A 21,359-nucleotide genomic window follows, 5' to 3' on the forward strand; every position below is an offset into this window, starting at 1 on the left:
GAATGAAGCCAGAATTGGGGACAGGCAGATAGTGTAGAAATAGGGGATCAGTCAAATCGAGGAAATGAAGTCCATGAAAACCATCTGCCTTTGGAAGTCTGGAAGGAGAATGGACTTCCTACATCTCACCTGCAAAACCAGCTCTAGTCACTTAGGCAGGAAGGAGAGAGAAGGCTTTGGAAAGAACTGGAGAGCAAAAGATTTTCTTATAAAAACAGAAACGGGGGAATGTAATGCACAAAGCTGCTCCCCTGACCTTTCCAGTGCAGCCATTTTCCCTGCCTCCCAACCACTGGTCAATCTGTGAACATCCTAACTAGCTATTGGTTCATCAGTCAGCTTCCAAGTACCCTTCTCCAATATTGGTCCCCTGTTAGCCTGTGGAATTCAATTGCTTTACTGTAGCTTCCCCGCCATCTTTTCTCATCCTTCTGTCTCTCCTCCTCACTTTCTCTATCCTCCTGGTTTTCACCCTCTCTCTAGCGCACGACCTTTCTCATTCTCTTTCTTTTCCTCTCATTTTCTCTTACCCTGCAGGGAGACACTCTGTTTGCTTAATAAACTCCCTTATGTGATTTCCTGTGTCCGACATGGTTTCCGTGGGATTCCTTACAGTGTGGGTATCCAAGGAAGCGCTAAACTGCCCATGGCATTCACTGCAATGGCCCAGAAACTGTGTGGGTTCACAGGCCATGGCTGTTTCTTGGAGATGCTAAACTTGACCAGCTTCTTCTTTCCTGGTTCTGAAAGTGTGGGTTCAGATAGAGACGTGTCAGGTGGTGGGGTCAGGGTTCATGCTGATGTGGGACAGTGGTAGGTGCACCCTGTCTCAGCAGGAGAAAGGGAAACCTTCTGCACCAGAGGGTGAGGGGGCCGGCCTGGGGTTGGGGTCCACACCACGACCTCCATGACCCCCCAGGCCTGGATCTGTCTCTGAGCTGCACTGTAGGTTTGTGTTGTCCTCATGTTGTAAAATGTGGGTTTTACTGTTATTCAGGTGTGGTGAGGTCAATAGGTCAGGAGACAAATGTGATTAAAAAATAAAATGGGGGAGTAGGGCAGGAGCCTGTGTTGTGGATTTCACAGGAGGGAGTGAGCAAGCAGGGTCAGTGGGTGGAGGACCAGCCAGTTGGGGCAGCCCCAGGCTGCAGGGGTGCCCTAGTGGTCTGGTACTGGCCTTGGGGAGACTCAGGCAGAGACCGGAGGCACTGGATACAGGAGCCCTAAGTGGAGGAGGTTGGGGTATGTGACCCAAAGACCTGACGAGAACAATTAGAGGGGGAAAATTTTATGTTGGGGCTCATGGTTTCAGAGGTCTCAGTCCACAGGTGGCCGACTCCATTCCTCAGGGCCTGAGATGAGGAAGAACATCATGGTAGAAGGGTGTGGAGGGAGAAAACAGCTCAGGACACGGCACCAGGAAGCAGAGAGAGAGAGAGCTCCACTCACCACATGGATGTGTAAAGTGAAGGCCCACCCCAGTGACCCACCTCCTCTGGCCACACCCCAGCTGCCACTTATGACTCAGTCAGTCCCTGTCAGGGGATTAATCCACTGATTAGGATAAGGTTCCCATGACCCAGTCCTTTCTCCTCTAACCCTTCCTGCCCTGTCTCGCACAGGAGCTTTTGGGGACACTCACGTGTCCACAGCAGGGTATGAGCTCTGGTAAGCTTGGTTGCCTGCGAATGGCGAGCTGAGACAGTGACCACCCCATTCCTCGACAGCTCACCTGGACAGGCAGCCCCTTTCCTTTCAGGCACATGATACTCAGGAAAGGTGCAGGTGGGCTCATAAGAGGTGACAGACGCAAGTGGCACCCACGCTGTGGCCTCTTGCCTTCTGTCCCTTCTGTGTCCTATCTGTGCCGGATACACTAGTGGGAGACTTAGAGGCACCAGCGCCATCTTCCAATCACAGAAAAGGAAACTTCAAGTCTGGGACAGTGGGTAGGAGGCAAGCGGGAGCCGGGGCCCTTGGCTTCCTCAACTGCACCCAGCACCAACCACCTGCCCCCGACCTCCTGGTACGTGAGAAGAGCAGAGCCCCTCCGTAGCTGTGCCCCTGTAGCTGAGTCTCTGGCGCACGGAGCCAAGCGTGGTTCCAACAGATGCAATCGGCATGATAGAGGAAACCCAGGTCCCAAGGTTGAAACCAGCCAGCACCTGCAGCTCCACGCGATAGGGCCCGAGTTCAGACACAGCACTGAATCCCAGGCCCGTGCACTGCCCTCCTCCTTCACAAGCTCCTGTTCCTGCATTTTGGGTTTAAGGTGACTGTTCTCCAGCTTCGTGTTGGCTCCTGACCCACAAATGTGGGCCACTGGGCAGCAGGGGCCAGAGGTGGGTGGGCGGAGCTACCCTCCCCCAGACTCCTGCGGGGGGGGGGGGGTCTTTCTCCTCCACAGAGGAAGGCTGGGGCTGGTTCACCCCTTAACTGCGGTGGTGGGACCCCAGGACCTCAGCCCCACTCTGCAAGATCCACCTCCTCTCCAGAGGGCTCTGGAGAGCCAACAAGGAACCCACCCTTCCTTGCCACATTTTGGAAGGATGTCTAGAGCCAGGGAAATGTGCTAGGAGACAGCATCAGCTGCACAGTGCCATTTGTGGCTTACGGTGGTGTCACCTGGGAGTTGAATTTGATCAAATGCCCTGTTGGCATCTATGGAGAGGATGGGTCTTAGTTGGCTGCTATAACAAATTACCATTATTCAATGAAGAGGCATTTATTTCTCAGTTTGTAGGCTGAACGGTGCAAGATCAAGGAGCCATGTCTGGTGAGGGCCCCGTTCTTCAGAGACGGCAGCTCCTGGTTCTGTCCTCATGTGGTGCAAGGGATGGGCAGGGGACTTTTCTCAGTTTTTTTTTTTAAGGTCACTGATGCTGCTCATGAGGATTCTACCCTGGTGACCTAGTGTCCTCCCAAAGGCCACATCTAGTACCATCACACAGCGGGGAGAATTTCAATGTACAAATTTGGGGAGGGACATAAACCTTCAGTCTAAGACACGATGGTGCCATCTCTCCCCAGGTCTACTAGGGTGACAGATTTCCAAATCTTGAAACCACCCTGCCTTCCTGCAGTACCTCCCCCTTGGTCATGATACGCTTATTTTTAATGTTCTTTGGACCATGTTTGCTTATATTTTTATTTGAATTTTACATGGGACCATCTTTTCAATTGTGTCAATGGTATTTTATTAGCTTCGTTAACATAACTTAGAAACTTAACTCATTCTCCCATGCTTCGTAGTAGTTTAGGCAGCTTTAGGGTTAACTAGTCTTTACAATTTTGGTAGTCTCTTGGTGATTATTTTTTGCACATTTAGTGTTTTCTTTTTCTTCTGTTGAAATTGTCTACATTCACATTCTTGTTCCATTTGTGTTGATTCTGGTACATTTTATTTTCCTAGAAATTTATCCATTTTTCATCAACATTTTCAAATTTATTTGCCTACATGTTATCTTATTTCTAAAAATTCTTCCATTCAGTTATTTTCTCCTTGTCAGTTCTTATTTTGCATATTTGTGGTTTTCCCTTTTTAAATGGTCAGTTAATAGTTCTCCAGTTTTGTCAATTTTTTTCAAACTTTAAAATTTTCTTACACTTTTTATTTTCATTTTGATCTTCATTAATGCCTTCACTATGTTTTCTTGACTTATTTGTTAGTCGTTTCCTAGTTATTTATTTAAATGTTTAACGGATTTATTTCCATTTTTTTTCTTTTCCTGTGCTGGGGGTTAAACCCAGGTAAGTGTTCTACCATTGACCACACCCAGCCCAGTCTCTGAATCTCTTTAACTTTAGTAGGGAGGCAATGGGAAGACTGAAGGACAAAGGTTAGCAAAATTGGTCAATTTTTAAGTTGAATGGTAAGTTCTTGGGGTTCATCATGCTTTTTGTATTTTCATGATTTCAATTTTCATTTTAAAAAGTCAACAGTAATTCTCCCTGAAGACTGGTATTTAAGTTGTTTTTAATTCCTTCTTTACTCTTTTCTCTTTTTCTGCCCAAATTTTCTAAATTGAGCACATTATACCTAAAAATCTCTTACTAGTTATTTAGAAAATTAAGGACAAAAACATGAAAATAGGATTTTAATGAAAACCAAGCCCTGGCGCTTGGACACTGGCTGGTCCTCACCAGGAACCCATGACTGCAGGGCTCCTGACCACAGTGGCTGCTGGACCCGATGGCAGGATAATGCAGAGACGCGCGGTCCTGTTCTGTTTTGAACGAATCTGCCCAAAGTTCATGCGTTTGAAGTTTAATCCCCAAACTCAGAGGAGGAGTGTTTAGCTTTTTCATCATTGTGATCAAAAGACCTGACAAGAACAACGTAGTGGAGGAAAAGCTTATTTTGGCTCACAGTTTCAGAGGTCTCGGCCCATAGATGGCTGACTTCATTGCTCTGGGCCCCAGGTGAGGCAGAGCAAGATGGTGGAGGGCGTGGTGGAGAAAAGCAGCGCAGTCAGCCAGGAAACAGACAGCTCTTGATCATCAGGAACAAAATACGAACCCCGAAGGCACACCCCAGAGACCTGCTTCCTCCAGCCACGCCCCACCTGCCTGAAGCTGCCATCCAGTGAGTCCACATCAGAGGATTAATCCACTGATTACATCCCACCTCTCAGAAGCTGATCATTTGACCTCTGCAAATTCTTACATTGTCTCACCATGGACTTTTGGGGACACCACATATCCAAACCATAATACAGGGCCTTTGGGGTGATTAGATTCAGATGGGGTCATGAGCATGGGGCCCCAGGATCACATTAGTGGCTTTATAAGAAGAGGTCTGAGCTATAAGCTTGCTGTCTTTGCCATATGATGCCTTCTACCATGTTATGATGCAACAAGGAAATGCTCACAAGAAGCTGAACAGATGCAGGGCTGTGCTCTAGACTTCCCAGCCTCCAGAACCATGAGCCTAAGAAATTCCTATCCTTTATAAATTACTCAGTCTCAGGTGTTTTATTATAGCTACAGAAAACGGACTACGACAGGAGTAGAATCCAAGTGGATGAGGAAAGCTCTAAAGGAACGAACCTACTACAGCACATCTGATGTGAGAAAGGACATTGCTGTGTTGAAGGGGGTTCCGGGTCCCTACACTCTGGGTAAGGGGGGGCCATTTGGGAGATATATTTTTGGGGAGAGGTGATGTGGGCGAATACACGTTCCAGCTCCTCATACTCAGCAAGAAGCTGCTAAGATACATGTCTCCTCTTCCTATGTGACATTTTCCCACAAAGATGACATTCTATGGCCCTTCTGAGAAACACTGGATAGAGGTCTCCAAGACAGAAAGAACCTGCGTGCCCCATCGAATGCTGTGCTGAGTGGCACTGATCCATTACAGTGCTGCGGGCCCTTAAAGTGTTCTTTAAGAAAAAATAGTGATCTACTACAACGTGGCGTGCGTGATGAATCGCTGGCACCCTGCTCAAGAGTCCTCCCAGGAGGAAAATTTGCTTGTGGATAGCTTCCTCAGTCAGGAAAGTCAGAGGACGGACTGGCTGGTGGACGCTCTCCAGGTACCCGAGGCGACTGTGACAAAGGTACCCACAGACCACAAAGTGGCACTCCATCACGCACTGAGCAACCCAGGGCCACCGTGTGCCAGCAGACTCCACGGCCTGCCCGTGGGTGAGAACAGGAGCAAACTTCAGAAGCAACGGAGCTCGGCGGGCAGGGATCCTGGAAGCGGGTCACTGACCTCCAGCCCTGCGCTCACAGAACCACCCCCCCGCCCCGCCCTGAACCCCACTTCCCAGGAGCAGGAGCACAGCAGAGGGTGCTGCGCCTCCCCTTGTCCTCGCTGGCAGCGCCAGGTTCTCCAGCAAGCCTGGGGACAGGGTCGAGGCACTTGCATTTGGGAGGACAGTTATAATCTGACTAAAACAGCTGCTCTGTCCCCAAAGCTCACAGTCCATCCAGGGAGACAGACAAGCAAATGGTGATGGCAACCAGCTCAACGGGGGTGATTAACGGGAGTTTAAGGAGTGGCGGATCCAGGGCCCTGGGGACTGGGAGCAGTCAGCACTCAGCCTGACCCAGGGCAGAAGTGGGGACCTTGAGTTATGTAGGCGGCACTCATATTGCGTGTGCTGCTGTTTTCCTCACTGAGGAAAAGGACTTAATCGTAGTTTACCACATTAGTCTGTTCTGAAGGAATGCTAAGAAAAAGAGTCCACTCTGAAAAAAGAAAAAATATCCTCTCCTTCTCTGTTCCTGCTGGTGGGTTGCAGGGCTGTCGTAACGTGCCACACTCAGGGCGGTGTGACCAACAGATACTCACTGTCCCACACTTCCAGAGGCTGGAAGTCCCACACGACAGTGTTGGCAGGTTTGGTCTCTCCTTGGTTGACGGTGGCTATCTTCTTGCTGTGTCCGCCCCTGGTGTCTCTTCCTTTCCTGGGGACACCCATCCTATTGGACTAGAGTCCACCCTTTTGACCTAACTAACCCTTGATCAAATTATATTTACTAATCATCAATTTGATCGTCATTTTAGTCTCTGGATTTGTTCAATCCGTGAACATCTATAAAAGCCTGTATCTAACAGCTGATCAAGTTAATTCCTGAGGAGAAATTGAGAGCTCTGACACCCCAGAATTCCTTCTGCGACTGAATGCAAATTACCTCTAGAAACATCAAGAGGTCAGGGCCTGGAAACGGTTGCCCTCGAAAGCTGAGTATGCGTCCAGGTGAGCGGAGTTCATTCTGCGAGAGTCAATAGTCAAACTCAGCAGCTCCAGTTTGGGGGTTCTGATCTTGTCTGCTGATACCTAGTTTTTAACCTCCCTCACTTTTCTCCTTACAGCTGTAAGTAATTTAGCCATAACACAGGATTCTGACGGCGCGAGCTTTGAGTGCATCTTAGATTTTGCTCTGAGTCCATGAGATCGGTTCTGGCACCACGCAAATGGGATAACAAGAAACGAAAACTCTTAAGAATAAGGCTGCCGCTGCCGTTGTGTCGGTCTGCGGTTTGGGACGGGGCATAAGGAGGCCGGCAGCAGGAGGAGGCCTGCGGACAGCATTCACCACCTTCCGCATGTCGGCACCCCAGCTGCGTGCCAGTTCTGCCTCGCTTCTGTGTTGTAGCGTGTGACCTTCTTGCAATTCTTAGACTTGCACCCGCTGGGCCTCGAAGCACAAAAGCATTTCTTTATGAATCGAGGAAAAATCTACGATGTGCTTAGGTACCTTGGGCTGATGTGCCAGGTGCATTCAAGGGAGGGTCAATGACGAGCCACGGTTATGTGGCTGCTGAGTGAGGCTGCCACTTAACATGGCTAGTGTAGGATCAGGGACTCAGGTCACAAAACCACCAATGGGGCTTGTGATACTTTGTATCCTGCATCTCATGAGGATGCTGCCTCATTACTGGACTCACAGCACAGCTGTTGCTTTCTTGGTTTGAAGACACAGAATACAATCTATGCAAGTAATAATGGAGCGGGGATTAGCCCGTGGGAATCCAGGCTAGTGACCCAGCGTGCTGAGACCTGGGAATGCAGGCTAGTGACCAGCGAGCTGAGACCTGGGAACCCAGGCTAGTGACCCAGCGAGCTGAGACCTGGGAACCCAGGCTAGTGACCAGCGTGCTGACCTGCGGCACCGGGCCTGGCGGCAGGAGGCTTCTCCTCAGACACGTTCCTTTATGGTCTGGGGCAGTGTCTGGCAAGAGTTGAACCGAGTGCCGACTTTTGCTTAAATTATCTCAAAGGTGGGTGGAGGGGTGAGTGAACGTCTATGAACTGAGTATCTGTGTCCCCCCAAAGTCACACCTGAAACCTAACCCGCAAGGTGATGGCATCAGGAGGCGGGCGCTGGGAGGCCAGTAAGTCAGCAGAGAACTCTCATGAGTGGGATTAGCACTTCTTTTCTTCACTGCTGAGGACTGAACCCAGGATTTCACGTACGCTGGGCAAACACTCTGCTACTGGGGTTACATCCCCAGCTATTTTTAAATTTGGAGCCAGGATCCCTCTTTGTTGTATGGGCTGACCTTGAGCTTATCCTTCTGCCTCTTGAGCAATTTAACCTTTCTTAGTTTTGGTTTCCTAATTTGTGAAGTGGCAATAGTAGTCTCTTCCTAGTTTGGCTGTTGAAGGTATAAATAAAAATAATTTGTGAGGTGCTTGGTACAAGTGTCTGGGAAATACCGAGGCCTTGCTGAACGCTGGTTGCCATTACTACCATACCTAGTACTGCACTTCTCCTGGGCGTCACCCACTCTCTCCTGGACTCTCAGCAACAGGGATGGCAACTCCTGGGGCCTTGACAGTGGAGTTAAGCCATTCTCTCTCATCACCTCTCCAAAAAGTGCTGTGGAGGCTCTGGATGGGACTTTGGGGCTGACTCTGGGGCTACTGTGCTCTTAACCACACAGCAGTTAATTTCAAGCTCAATGGCACATTCTTTGCAGCGTAGTTGCCAAGGATCGAGGTAATCCTGTGACAGAAATACTGCCCAGTTTGTTGGTCAAAAGCACAGCGGCTCGGGAGGCTGAGGCAGGAGGATCACAAGTTCAAAGCCAGCCTCAGCAAAAAAAAAAAAAAAGAAAAAAGGCACTAAGCAACTGAGACCCTGGCTGTAAATAAAATACAAAAAATGGGCCTGGGGATGTGGCAATGTGGCTCAAGTGCCCGAGTTCAAAAAATGCATTGTAGGTGGTGTGAGGTTTTATTATTGGCATTTCTGGTCTCCACAAAATAATGCAAACAAGTAATGTCAAAAGACAAAACCACAGAGCCAGGTGGACATTATGCACACAATAGTCACTTCATTTCCTGTCAACATCAATCCAAATCCAAAGATGTACTATTGGATTAAAAACAGAAGAAAATAAAAACCAAGACCACAAACTTAAGCTAATCAATAGCATGGCATGCGTTGGAAAGCTGACCTTTGCCACTAGCTTGATGTCTTGGGACATGGTAGTCAAGTCCTAGGTGTGTCCCTGGGTCCATCATCACTAGTTGTGTGACCCTGAATGAGTCAGAGGTGAATTCACATACACGGCGTGATGAGCAGAGTGGGCACCAGGGTCTGCCTGTCTCCCCTTCTTCAGGGACAGCGGAAGGGGCCACTCAGCTTAAATTCCAAGGAGCTGTTGCCTGGGGACATTTAGAGCTCAGGGAGTTTGGAGGAAGGCCTTTCTTTTCACATGCGTGCACAATACAGAAGACAGTGTGATGCGAGAAACCTAGTGAATTCTTCACGCAGAAATGTGTGGCTCTGGTTAGTAATTTCTGCTGGTTACATGAAGTAACAGAGTAACAGTCACGGCCACTAGAGCACCCACGTGGAAGCAGCGGTTCCTCACGAGATCGACTGTGTGTGTCTTGATTCATTTTTTCTTGCAAGTCTGGATGTGAATCTATGCACATAAACCTCACATCAGCAAAGAGTGAACTCAAAATCAGAGATCTTTACAGCGAACTTTATATCACCTAAGGCCAAAAACTCTTCAGGGAGACACTTAAATCTATAATCAAAGTAAGAGAAGAGAGATGTAAATTTTGGGGTTTTACAAAATTTGACAGCCCCAAACAGGAAGAGCCAGCATGGCACACAGCCAGCTTTAGGAAACAATTCTGAAAGCAGCTCACCTCTAGGAGCCAGCTCTGGGGCAGTCACCCAAAGCAAGTGGGTGACGGGGGGCAGGATCAAAGTGTCTGGGGCTTACGTTTGCTGTAGCCTGTCAGGAGCCAGGTCATCTCCTTCAGGAGATGTGCCCTAGGTTTACTTCCTCCGTCCCACAGAGATGTGCAGAGAGGGTGAGTGGCTGAACTCCCACACGGGACTACGTCTAGGAAACGGTCCCCACACCACTGGCTCCTTGTGGTCACGATGGGGAACTCGGGCCCAGAGGCAGGAGAGAGGGCAGTGGGCACGGGAAGGCCAGCAGAGGGAAATGCCCTCCTAACGCCCCTTCCCTCGGGGCAGGCAAGCTGTGCTCCCTGCCACTAGGAGAACCACATCTTGGAGGCCAAGCAGGAGGGAGTTTCTAGGCCATTCCTGGTTGCCACGGGTAGTCTGAGCAGCACCACAGCTGCTGAAGGGTCAGTCTGCAGGCTGTTGGAACAGTATGTAGTTACAATAACCTGGAACATCTAAAATCAAAGGATGATGGGTAAACCACACATTCCACGATGGTCAGTGAGCAAAGTGTGGCCGCCTAAGCCCAATGGTACAGGTCCCCTCACGCTGAGAAACGGAGGCTGGGCCTGGAGGCAGCCCTGCCATCCTAGGGAGAGCCACCTTTACCAGGATCTGCACACATTTTCAGGACCTGATCCACTGAAGGAAACTGAAGAATTTAAGTTCCTGGGTCAGAAGCCTGGCTACCAACTGCCATCACAGGGCGCCTTTACTCCTGGCAGACGAGGTAGAGAGGCATTGAGGAGGTAAACGTCATCCTGGAGGTTGGAGATGCCTGGCTACAGTTAGACCGTTGGGCAGGGTTTACCCATGTCTCAGACTAAGAATTCAGTTTCCAACAGATTTAAAATGGGGGCCAGCACAGAACAAGAATGGATCTGGCGCCCTCTAGTGGTCACCGAGAGTCAAGTTCCACAGTCAGAATGGGTGAACTTGCTATGAAGGAAAAGGTTCTCTTGAATTTCCCCTAATATAGTAGTTCTTATGAAAATACAAAATAAAGAAACCAGGAAGACAAAAAATCATGTTGTAATCACGTCATTATTATTTTATCAAAAAACCCTGAGACACTTCATAGCTATCCTGAAACAAAAATAGTTTACACATTTTCTTTTGAGGATATATTTATTAAGTTCTAAAAACTTTGAATAACTGTTACTTTAAAATTCTAAATGAAAAGAAAAATGGGAAAGTAGAAATGTCAGCATTTTTCATCAAAGGTAGTAAGTGTCCTTTTTATATAATTATTTTGTAAAAGGAAGGTGGGCTAGTAGTTTTGAAAGCTTCAGCAACTGGTGAGCTTTATCTTGGTCTCCACTTTATGTCTTTTACCCCATGAAAATGTCTTTTCAAAGCAGTGTTATCTGCCCACGGAGAATTTAAACAGGTGTCATCGTCATTTTCTTCTAGTTTCTAGAAATAAATATGACTTGCTCAGGAAGGCATCTTGGGAATCCACGGCCGACCTCCCCTCTCCCTGCCCTCCCAGGCAGGACGCTTCCCCCCTAACCTGGGGGACATCCCTGGAGAGGCAGAAACTCTAGGAAGGTCCCTCCTGGGACATCCTGCAGAACCGGCAGCCCCACCTGTCCCTGGCCCTGGGGTGAGGCACAGGGCGCATGCACCCACCACCACACAACAGTTACCTTGAGCTCCTCCTGTCGCCTGTGATAATACAGCATCAGCTGCTTCTGCTCCTCACTGCTAATAATAGGTTCGCGGGCTGGCGCTCCCTGTCCCCTCTAAAAAGAGGAAAGCAAGGGCAAGTTGTAGACTAAGGATTCGTCTTGCAGCCACAATCCAGGAATTTACAACGAAGGGCTTACAACTGCCTCTGCCCCCTGAAAGTCACCCACATCTGATGACTCAAAGTGAATATTAAGGGGGGTCATGGATTTCAGGGTGCCTGTGCTCTGGAGACAGCGGCTGCACTACGCCGTCCCCGTCACAGCTACCCCAGAGAGGCTTAGAGTGGAAATTAAAACAGCACATACCTCCTCCCTACAAATGAAGACCAACTCCAGCCATGGCCAATCAAGCCTATTTTCTCCCGGTTTTTGTTGGTGTATACAGAGAGGATACTTTACTGTTGATCTGAGTCAGTAGGATTCAAGTATTTGCAAGAATAGTTTAAATCTTTCAGATACTGTAAAGTTTTATCAGTTTGGACATAAATAAGAAACACGGAGATGTTAAAGCAAAGACACTTACTTGCTGAAGCTTGACGATGATTTTGGTTTTTTCATTTTTCCCCACGTAGTCTGAAAGCTTCTTGGTTCTTCTTAGCTCCTTGGCTGCCCACCACAGTTGTGCCTCTGATTCTTTAATGACGCTGAGTCCTGCCTGGGGTCAGTCAGAAGAACTGGCTTCAAAGGTGTGAGGATGAGCCGCAGCTGTGGCCCTCCCAGGGGTGCAGAGCCTGGCCGTGGCCCTTTGGGCATCCTGCTCTCCCTGTGGCTCCCTGAGCAAGGACCCGACCCCATCTCACTCAGAGGCTGGCTGTTCCTAGCATCATCCCGTTCAGCTTCCACGCAGGCCCAGACTCAGTTAACTCCTTACTGTGGGAAATGCGGAGTGACCCCATCCGTACCACCGGGTCCTTTATAGATGGACCCACTGCCAAGGGAAAACAATGGAATCCAGGGGGAAATAGGCACAACTGGGCCTCTTGACTGTTTCTGCATATTCCACCTACTCAAGGTGGCTTGGCAAGACATGTGCTGTCTGAGAGGATAGGAATAAATGAAAAAGTCAAAGGAAAATGGACCATAAGAGTAAGAAAAGAACATGGAGCATGGTGTAAGGCTGTAACACAAACGTCATGGAAAGGGGTCAACGTCCTTGGGTGGAAAAAGCACAAATTAGGTTTCTGCTGAAGAAAATAGAAATGATCTTCAAAAATCCTCTACGTGTGGGTGGAACCCCTCAACCCAGAGTACCACCCTCTCAGGGTCCTTTCCTGAATTCAGAACCCTGCTCTGCACTCTTAAGAGCAAGGGCTTGGGGGAACAAGACCTCGCCCTCCAGACTGCCCAAGAACTGCACACCTGAGTTCCTGACAGGTCTTCTTTATTCTCAAACTCCATCCGAATGGGATCGTAGGGTGGCAACCCCATGGGGTAGACAATCATCACTGCACCTCGAAGCTGGTCCAGGGCATCTTTCACCATCTCCATGGTAACACAGACGCTGGCTTCTACTTGTTTCTGAAAGTGGATGAGGCGCTGTTACCTACAACACGGCCAATCCATTCCTAAGTGCTGCCCAGGCTCCAGCAGAAGACTCTTGCCCGATCCTGCCAGCACACAGCTCTTGCTCTTGACTACCATCTACAGTGAGTTCTGCGCCAGGCCCACCGTGGCCTGGATCAGACAGCAGACTATCAGCAGCACAGCGAGTGCTACATCTGGCAGCACAGATGGGAAAGGCTGCAGGGGACAGGCCTCTTATGTGGGCCTCAGACAGCTGGGGACGGAAAGGTGGAGCTGGGCACAGGGTGCATCAGGACAAGCAGCGGGAGGAGCGCAGGTAGCGGCCACTTGGCCCGGGTGGGCAGGAGCGAGGACAGGGCTGGGGCATGGCCGTGGGAGGCAGGGGAGGAGTTTGCATTTACTCTGCGAGGTGACGGGCACTGAGTGGCTTTCTGGGAAGGAGCGACGTGTTGAGAGGTTAATCCTGCAGTGGGACCAGTTAGAGGGAGACCAGTTACAGAGGGATGGGTGACATGATAAAGAGCATATCTGGCTCTGCCCTTGGCTCCCAGCACGGAGCTCCCGAGAGGATGGCAGGAGTCTTCCGTGCTTTATAACAGGCCCTGTTCACCAATACCTGAGTTTGTGCTGACAAAGTGATCCCAGGGGAGCACTGAAGACCTGGTGCCCAGCAATGTTGTTCAGAGGGGGGCCCAGTGGGGTGATTACGTCACTGCAGTGCCACCCGTGGAAGGGACTAATGTAGTTCTCACAGGATCTCGATCAAGTTCTTGCAAAAGTGGGTTGTTGTAAGTGAGGCTGTCCCCCCCGAATGTGCCCTCTTGCACTCTTCCCTGCCATGCTGTGATGCAGCCGCAGGTGGGGGGTCTTACAGTCAAACAGATGGGATCACCTGACAAGGCACTTTTGGCCACCAAACTTGTAAGCAAAATAAATCTTTTTTCTTTATGAAGTACCCGGTCACTGGTATCTTGTTATAAGAACAAAAAATGGACCAAGATGGTTTCAAGGAAAGGGCTGGCCATGCCAGAAAAAGCAAGTACAGAGTTAGAGGGCGAAGCTTTTGGCCTCACCCTTAGCCCCAACCAGCAGGCAGGGGAGGGTGACTAGACTGAGTCTGATCATGTGGCCAAGTATTTTAATCATGCCTATGTAACAAAACCTTCATCAACACCCTGGGCATCAAGGCTCGGTGGAGCTTCCCAGCTGGTGGCTACCCTGATGTGCTGGGTGACACACATACACTCATGGGCAGAGAGCACGGGAGCTCTGCGCCGCTTCCACTTGGTCATTCCTGAGTTGCACCCTTTATAACAGCTGCGTAATCATGACTTTGTGCTTTATGAGCCACTCTAACAAGTTACTAAATTGGGGTGGGGATATGGGAAACCCCAAATTTATACCCAAGTTGCAGAGAAGTGTGGGTAGTTTGGGGAACCCACTTGCAGCTGGTGCCTGAAGCTAAGAGGGGTGATGCTGGCCATCCTGCCCTGTAACCTGTGGGATTTGACACTAACTCCAGGTAACTTGGGAACTGAAGGGCTCTGTTCTTTGCTGGGGTGTCTGAGCTAGCTGTGGACAGTGGGGTATCGGAACTGACGTGAATTATGGACACCCAGCGGTATCGGAAGGCAGAAGGCTACAGGAGGAGCTTTGAATAAAGGAGTGGCTGCAGAACTGAAGAGAGGAGCCGGACTCAGGAGCCATCTCAGGAGCAGGCAGAACAGACGTGACGCACATGGGCGACAGAGACACAGGGCTGCAGCCTATACGACCAAACACAGGTGGTTCTGTTACTACAAACAGAAAAGCTGGCCTGACATGCTGAGTCTTGGGTACAGAATGTGAGCGAAAGGAGTGAGGGAAACAATGAATTCAGTTCTAGAAAATTTGGGCTTGAAGTGCTGGCTGGACGCTGAGGTAGGGCCATCTCAGAACCAGCTGGAAGGTTAGGCTGCAATTTCAGGAAGATGTTGGGGGAGAGAACCCAAGTGTGAGTTATCAGAAGAGGGGTGGTTTCTTCGGTTGGCAGAAGGGACAAAACACTAAGGGACCAGGAGGGCCAAGGAAAAAGTATTCTGGTAAATCACAGGTCAAGAGAAGACAAACAGGATTTCCACAGAACAAAGTGTGTGCAGCCAAAGGGATGACCATGTCCAGGCGGCTGTTTTCTTACCACGTCTTAAGACGTGCCGAATAGATGACAGGCTGACATTTACTACATATATTTTCATAGGCTAAATGCATTTTGCAAACATTGATGGTACCAAGGTCTTTCCAGTAAGCCTTCACAGAGCCTGTACTTAATTGATAGGCTTTCCTATCAAAGGATTAGTTAAGAGCTTGAAGAGTCGGGAAATGTTTAAAGTAACAGTTTTGCCAAGTCAATCAGGAGAAGAAAAAGTAATTACACCAAGATAACTTGCAGGTGAGTCTGGCAGTGACTAACGTCATCCACTGAAATCAAATGCAACAGGTAAAAATGGCAAGTCTTTAAATATCTTCAAAATTATTTTAAATTCTTTCCTGCCAGATGCATACTACCTGCATATCAATGGCATCATTTACACTTCTCCTTTTGTACATTAGGTTTATATAACTATTTGAGATAATTACAAAATAACTAATTTATATTAAACACAAACTGTATCAATCAAGAATCACAGGACTACTCTATGGTCATAGTACTCAAATCCCCCCTAGTTAGATTTCTTAAGTTCCTCCAAAAGGTAAAAGAAACAAAATCAGTTTAAGTGTTAATTCATACTTGTATCATAAATATGAACCTATTTTCACACAAGTCAACTAAAACTTGTCTGCCTGGTAGGAATCATGAAAAGGAAAAGCCAGGGCCCACCACAAACATGTTTGTTGCTTTTGCTTCTGGAAGACAAAAATAAAACAAAAACAGAAACAGCTGGTTGATGGGTAATCCAGAAGATAGCACTTTAGAGACTGTATTTCAAGTTTGAGAACATCGTTAAAGAAGCTGACCTTAGATATTATTGCTTTGGCTTCTTCTATAGTCTTCTTTAAAACTTGCTTCATTTTTTCATTTGGAGCTAGGAAAATAAAAAAGAGAGGAAGAGAGACAGCCATCAAATACACAGTCTCTGAACTCTCCTGAGCCCTCCTGTGAGAGTCAGGGAGCCCGTGCAAGGAGAGAGCCTGCACCCAGCTGTGGGGAGTTAGGTGACAGTCCCGTCCTGACAGCAGGGGCTGGGAGTGTACTTTATGCAAAGAGACAAAGATTCACAAAGAGTAGGAATACATGTCATTGCATAGAGAGGGTCAGCAAACTTCTTGTAAAGGCCAGACAGTAAACATTTTAAGCTTTTCAGGCCTCAGTGCAGCTACTTAATTCAGCCAGAGTAGCACAAACATGGCCACAAGCAATACTTAAAGGAACGGGGTGACTGCATTCCAATAAAACATTACAAAGATAGGAAACCTGGGCTATGGGTGCAGCACAGTGGTAAAGGAGTAGCCTGGTGCCAACCCCAGCACTGCATAAAAAATGAAATAAATAAAAAGCAACTGGCTGAACGTGGCACATGGGCCATAATTTGCTGGTTCTTAGAAAAAAAAAAATAACTTGAAAGTTTGGAAGTTAAGAGGGAAATGGAATATAAAAATCTAGAAACTATAGGGCAGGTTCAAACCATATACTTTATTAAATAGCAGATTAATTAGACACTGAAAATACGAGAAATATAAAACTGTATTAGAATAGAAATAGCTAATTTAGGACAGTATTCATTTAAAGATCAATAATGAACTGCTAACTGGTTCTTATTATATAATTCTGTTGGTGTAATTTCTTCTAAAAAGCAAAGAACCTCCCCAGATTGAGTTTAGTTATAAAAAGATGCAGAAGACAATAAACCATTTTCTAGGTTAAAAACCAAAGAAAATGGGGGTGGAGGAGTAACAACTCAGTGGTGGAATATGCACTTAGCATGTGCAAGGCCCTGGGGAGTTCAATGCCCAGCACCTAAAAGCAAATGAATAAGTAAATAAAAGGAAACAACACTTGGACTCCTTACTATCCCCAATATTTAAAAACATATATGTATTTTTTTATCTTGTAAAGGCCCTGCAGGAATATTACTTTATATTTCTTTTAGGGCTTTTTTTTTTTGGTACTAGGAATTAAACCCGGGACACTTAACAACTGAGCCATATCCCCAGCCCTTTTTGAGACAAGGTCTTGTTAAACTGCTTGGGGCGGGGTGGGGGGGGTGTGCTCACTAAGTTGTGGAGGCTAGCTCTGAAATCATGATCCTCCTGCCTCAGCCTCCAGGGCTGCTGGGATTACGTATGCGCCATTGTGCCCAGTTCTTCTGCTCTTAATAGTGTTTTAGGGACACAGTAGATATTTAGGTGTTTAATGATTATAGTTAAAATGGAGCTTTTTAAACAAGTTAAAAGGGATAAACTCTCACAATGGATTCTCATCCTTTTTTCCCCTTTAAATCCCACATGATCAATCATCTACCAAAGGAAGATTTCTTCAGAGCTCTGCCCATACTAAAGTGCTGTGCATTAGAGAGGTATGTCCTTCTTTCACAAAGAATCTCTAAATAAACCCCAACATCTGCAAACCTTCATTACATTTTCAATAAATACGTGCCCCAAACTACTGGACTGAACCATATGAAATTGCCAGCACCCAGCCATTTCTAAACTATGGAAATGGTAGTTTCATATGGATCATTTTATATAAGCTAGTGGCAATTTAGTAACAGCAAGGAGGCAGAAGCCTGGATTAGTCCTACCACAGGAGTCTCACCAGGCACTCTCCTAACTTTGTACAGGAATGAAGAGGTTTGTTTTTTAACTTCAAGAACTGCTTTCATACACTGGTACACTCAGGCATGTATACAGAAATGTTCAATTACCTTGTCCATTCCTTCGTCCAATGTCATCCTTTTTAAATACTGAACCTCCACTGGGGATACATTTTTCACCCCATTCGTCCTTTAATTTCAGTTCTTCAATCTGCTCATCTGTCAGTCCTTGCATATTGGGCGGGAGAAATATGCCATGTTCTGCTAATTCTTCCATTTCTTAAAGAAAAGGGAATGTTAAGGCAACACGTATCATGATTACTGTAACATTTCAGACCTCACTGAAATGTAAGGTCAGAGATCTGGTCCATGTGGCTCACTTGCTACATGCCAGCCCTGTCCCTGATCCTTGACAAAGTCACCAATTTGCGTTCAGTCAATGGAAGATTAGCGAGCTCGGGCACTCACCCCAGTCCCAGGCAGCTGGCTGCAGATTCTGTGCGCTAAACCTTTGCCCTATGCTGATGCTGTGCTGCCCGAAATCAGGAGGTACAGAATCAAGTCAGGGAAAGCCTGTGTACACACAAGGGGCTTTACAATCTTCTCAGTGGGTTCACACAGATGACCTCACAGGGGTAACCTCATGAGGCAGGCAGGACAGTTACCGACAGCCCCATCTTCCTTGGTTTACAGCTGTATCATCTGAGGCTTGTATTGCTTCATAGACATTTTAAATAAATCGGTGGGGATGATTTAAAGCAGCTCACACCCCTCAGGTTTTTAGTATCATGTTCATTATTCAAATGCATAGCTTTATATTTTTCTGTGAAGGAGGTCTATTCATAAAATGTGACCTGTTAACAGTATAATCCTACGGAATGAATGGTGTAACTGAATTGTATCTTCCCCCTTCTAGACTCTCAGCACCTGGGGGACAAGAAGCTGGTCTTAATCAATCTAGCCTTCCTAAGGCAGAACACTGATGCCTGCCAAGTCACAGCTGACACTGGCAACTGGATTCTAAGTACAACATGACTTTTTACACTGGGCACCATATTATGATGATACAGAAAAACATGTTGGGTTCCTTTTCAAATGCTTTAATTTAAAAATAAAATAATGTTTAGCCTCTTTTGGAAGCACACTAATATGCTCCATGAAGACTATGACCCTAAAGAATTTCCCAATGGTGCAAAAATCACACGTTTATGCATTTTAATAAATCGCATTGATCTATTTTATAGTCACATATTAATAGATCGCGTTTATTAATTTTATATCGTTGTCACGTGTATATATAGTTACAGACGCATTCAATGATATCATCATCTTACACCATACCGGAGAATCACGTTAAGTTCTAAAACTGTGCTATCAAAAGCAGAGGCTACCATCCGAACGTGTCTTTTAAATTTTAAATTAATCAAAGTGAAATAAAATTAAAAATTCAGTTCCTTGGTAGCATGAGTCGGGTTTCAAAGGTTCGGCAGCCACGGGGGCGCGTGCACGCGGACCGGACCGCTTCTGCGGGCCAGCGCCGCTCTGGAGGGGAGGAGGGGACCGCAGAGCGCAGCGGGGTCCCGGGCCTGTTTCCAAGGAGACCGGGAACGCAGGGCTTCCTGGCGTCACTCACCCCGAAGGGCGCCCCGAGGCAGACACGGCTTCAGCTCGCAGGTCTCAGAACAGGCCCGGCACGCTCCTCCCCGCACACCCGCAGCCCACCACGCCGGCGCTTCGGCCCGGTCTCGCCGCCCTTTGACCCCACTGATTCACAGCGCCCCAATCCCGGCTCCGACGCTTGGACGCGCTTGGCCTCACGGGGCACCTCGGAGCCAGGGGTGCCAGGCCCCTACTTCCCAAGAGTTGTTTTTCCTAATCCTCGGTCACCCTGGTGTCCTCTTTCGCTCCCAGATGCGCAAAGCTTTTCAGATCTTCACAGACTCGGCCCCTCGCCCGCCCCGAGCCCAGGTCTCATCCAAGGCGCCCGTCCTCACCCGCCCGGCCCGCGCCCGCCCCGGGCTGCGCCGTCCCCGCGCACGGCCCCGCCGGCCGCACCTGAGCAGAGGCGCTGCACCTTGAGCCGCCCGTTGTAGACCCGGGCCACCTGCACCGTGAGCTCCTCCAGCTCCGCGCTCCCCGGCGCCTGCAGCAGGAACTGGCTCTCGTCGCCCCGTTTCACGTGCAGCAGAACCATGGCGGCCTGGAAGCCCCGTCGAGGCGGCGAAAAGGACGGCAACGGGCGACCCGCAGGTCAGGCCGGTCTTCCCCGGCGGTGAGCAGCGGCGACCCGCTAACCGCTGCGCAGGTTGGAACCCGGGGTCAGGACGCCGCGGGGGCGGGGGCGGGGGCGGGGGCGGGCACTCGCTCCCGGAAGTGTACGTTGCCAGCAGCAACACGCAGGCCCAGCCCTGAGTCAGCAGGGTAGGAAGCCGGGTGCTCGGAGACCGGCAATCCGCTCCGGTACGTAGCTGCTGCCGGGCAGCAGCCACACGGAGTGCAAGGGCCGCCGACCCAGCCGCACGGGCGGAGCGGGATTCGCGCGTACCGCCCCCGGAAGTGGCCGTTGTCCCCGCAACTCAGACAGACGCAGCCGCTAGAGCGGAGCGCGGACTGCCCAGTCACTCTCTTGGGCCCCAAGCTTCCACCCAGGGAAATGGGCGGGTTGAGGCAGTGGGTTGCTAGGTCGGGAATGGGTGGGGTGGCGGGCATCAGAAGAGCTAAGTTTAGCAACACCTTCCCCACAGCCACTACAAATCCCAGAGTCGCTTCCGCCTTCGGCAATCACTTCCGGAAACGTCTCCACACTGCTTCCGGTCCGGGGAAGTTTGAAATGGAGTTCTAGGTCTCTTGCTTCTAGCTGGCTGCACAGGTCTGGTTTTCATGCCCCGGGGGCCTGGGCTAGTGCCAGCACTTATTTGTGCAGGCTGATTCGGATTTGCGTGTCTATGGTAGCCCATGTGGTTGCTGCCATAGCAGCCCTCCCCAAAATATCCAGCTAGGTATCCTCCAACAAATTCTTAACCCGAAGGGCAAGCGGGGTTCTCGCTGTTTCTTCCAGTCGCCCTGCGACACTGCTGCGGATCCAGTCTTGGCTCTCATGGACTTTACAATTTGGTGCAACGAACAGAAAAACAAAAGCACAAGGCAAATTCAAATAGAGGTATAAAGAAGTCTAACAGGATAAACGTGTTAGGTGGCTTTGAAATGATCCCAAATCCGTAGTTTGCTACTTATTTTGGAGTTGGTGGTTTTGTTTTGAAGTTTTAGAGTGTTTTCAGATCCCTTATGCGAGAATTTGGAGTGAATTCCCCCTCCTGGAGCATGTTACCTCAAACTTTAGATCCCCCATATGTGAATAACTGACCTCAGTTACTGGATTTCAAAACATAAACTGAGGGGTCTGACACACTTGACACTGTGAGGCAGGGTTACACTCATGTCTGCTGCTCTGAACACCTTGAGCTCAGACTGCAACAGGATAAAATCCTGTTAGCCAAGTGGGTTCTATCTACATTTAAAGAAAAAGATGACATTTGGTGTGGTCTTGTGTCTTGTGGCTAGTTTTCTGAGTATTTAGGTACTGTTGCCTTTGTAGGGCAAAGGGTATCTTATGGCCAATCCACCAGTGATGAACTTTCTGGTTGGATAATTTATACGTCATTTGTGACAGCTGCTGGATATT

General features: G+C 48.6%; 1 protein-coding gene across 1 annotated transcript; it reads right to left on the bottom strand.

Annotated features, from left to right (window-relative positions):
* Positions 1-10,697: 10,697 nt before the first annotated feature.
* Cfap298 (cilia and flagella associated protein 298) lies at positions 10,698-20,028 on the bottom strand. Its single transcript, XM_047565409.1, has 7 exons — positions 19,733-20,028; positions 17,789-17,956; positions 15,882-15,949; positions 12,723-12,881; positions 11,887-12,018; positions 11,322-11,417; positions 10,698-11,088 (listed from the first exon to the last, which is right to left on the bottom strand). The coding sequence occupies exons 1-7, from the start codon at positions 19,869-19,871 to the stop codon at positions 10,978-10,980; spliced, it is 873 nt and encodes a 290-aa protein (XP_047421365.1). The 5' UTR covers positions 19,872-20,028; the 3' UTR covers positions 10,698-10,977.
* Between the last annotated feature and the right edge of the window lie 1,331 nt (positions 20,029-21,359).

Source organism: Sciurus carolinensis, chromosome 9, assembly GCF_902686445.1.
Source record: "Sciurus carolinensis chromosome 9, mSciCar1.2, whole genome shotgun sequence".
Taxonomy (NCBI): domain Eukaryota; kingdom Metazoa; phylum Chordata; class Mammalia; order Rodentia; family Sciuridae; genus Sciurus; species Sciurus carolinensis.

Bases quoted from the DNA above. Each gene is read 5' to 3' on its own strand.
- Cfap298 (XM_047565409.1), bottom strand. From the start codon at position 19,871: ATGGTTCTGCTGCACGTGAAACGGGGCGACGAGAGCCAGTTCCTGCTG. The intron at 15,950-17,788 runs GTAATTGAACAT...TTATTTTCCTAG, and splicing joins TGGACGAAGGAATGGACAAG to CTCCAAATGAAAAAATGAAG. The intron at 12,882-15,881 runs GTCAGCTTCTTT...ATCCACTTTCAG, and splicing joins CCAAAGCAATAATATCTAAG to AAACAAGTAGAAGCCAGCGT.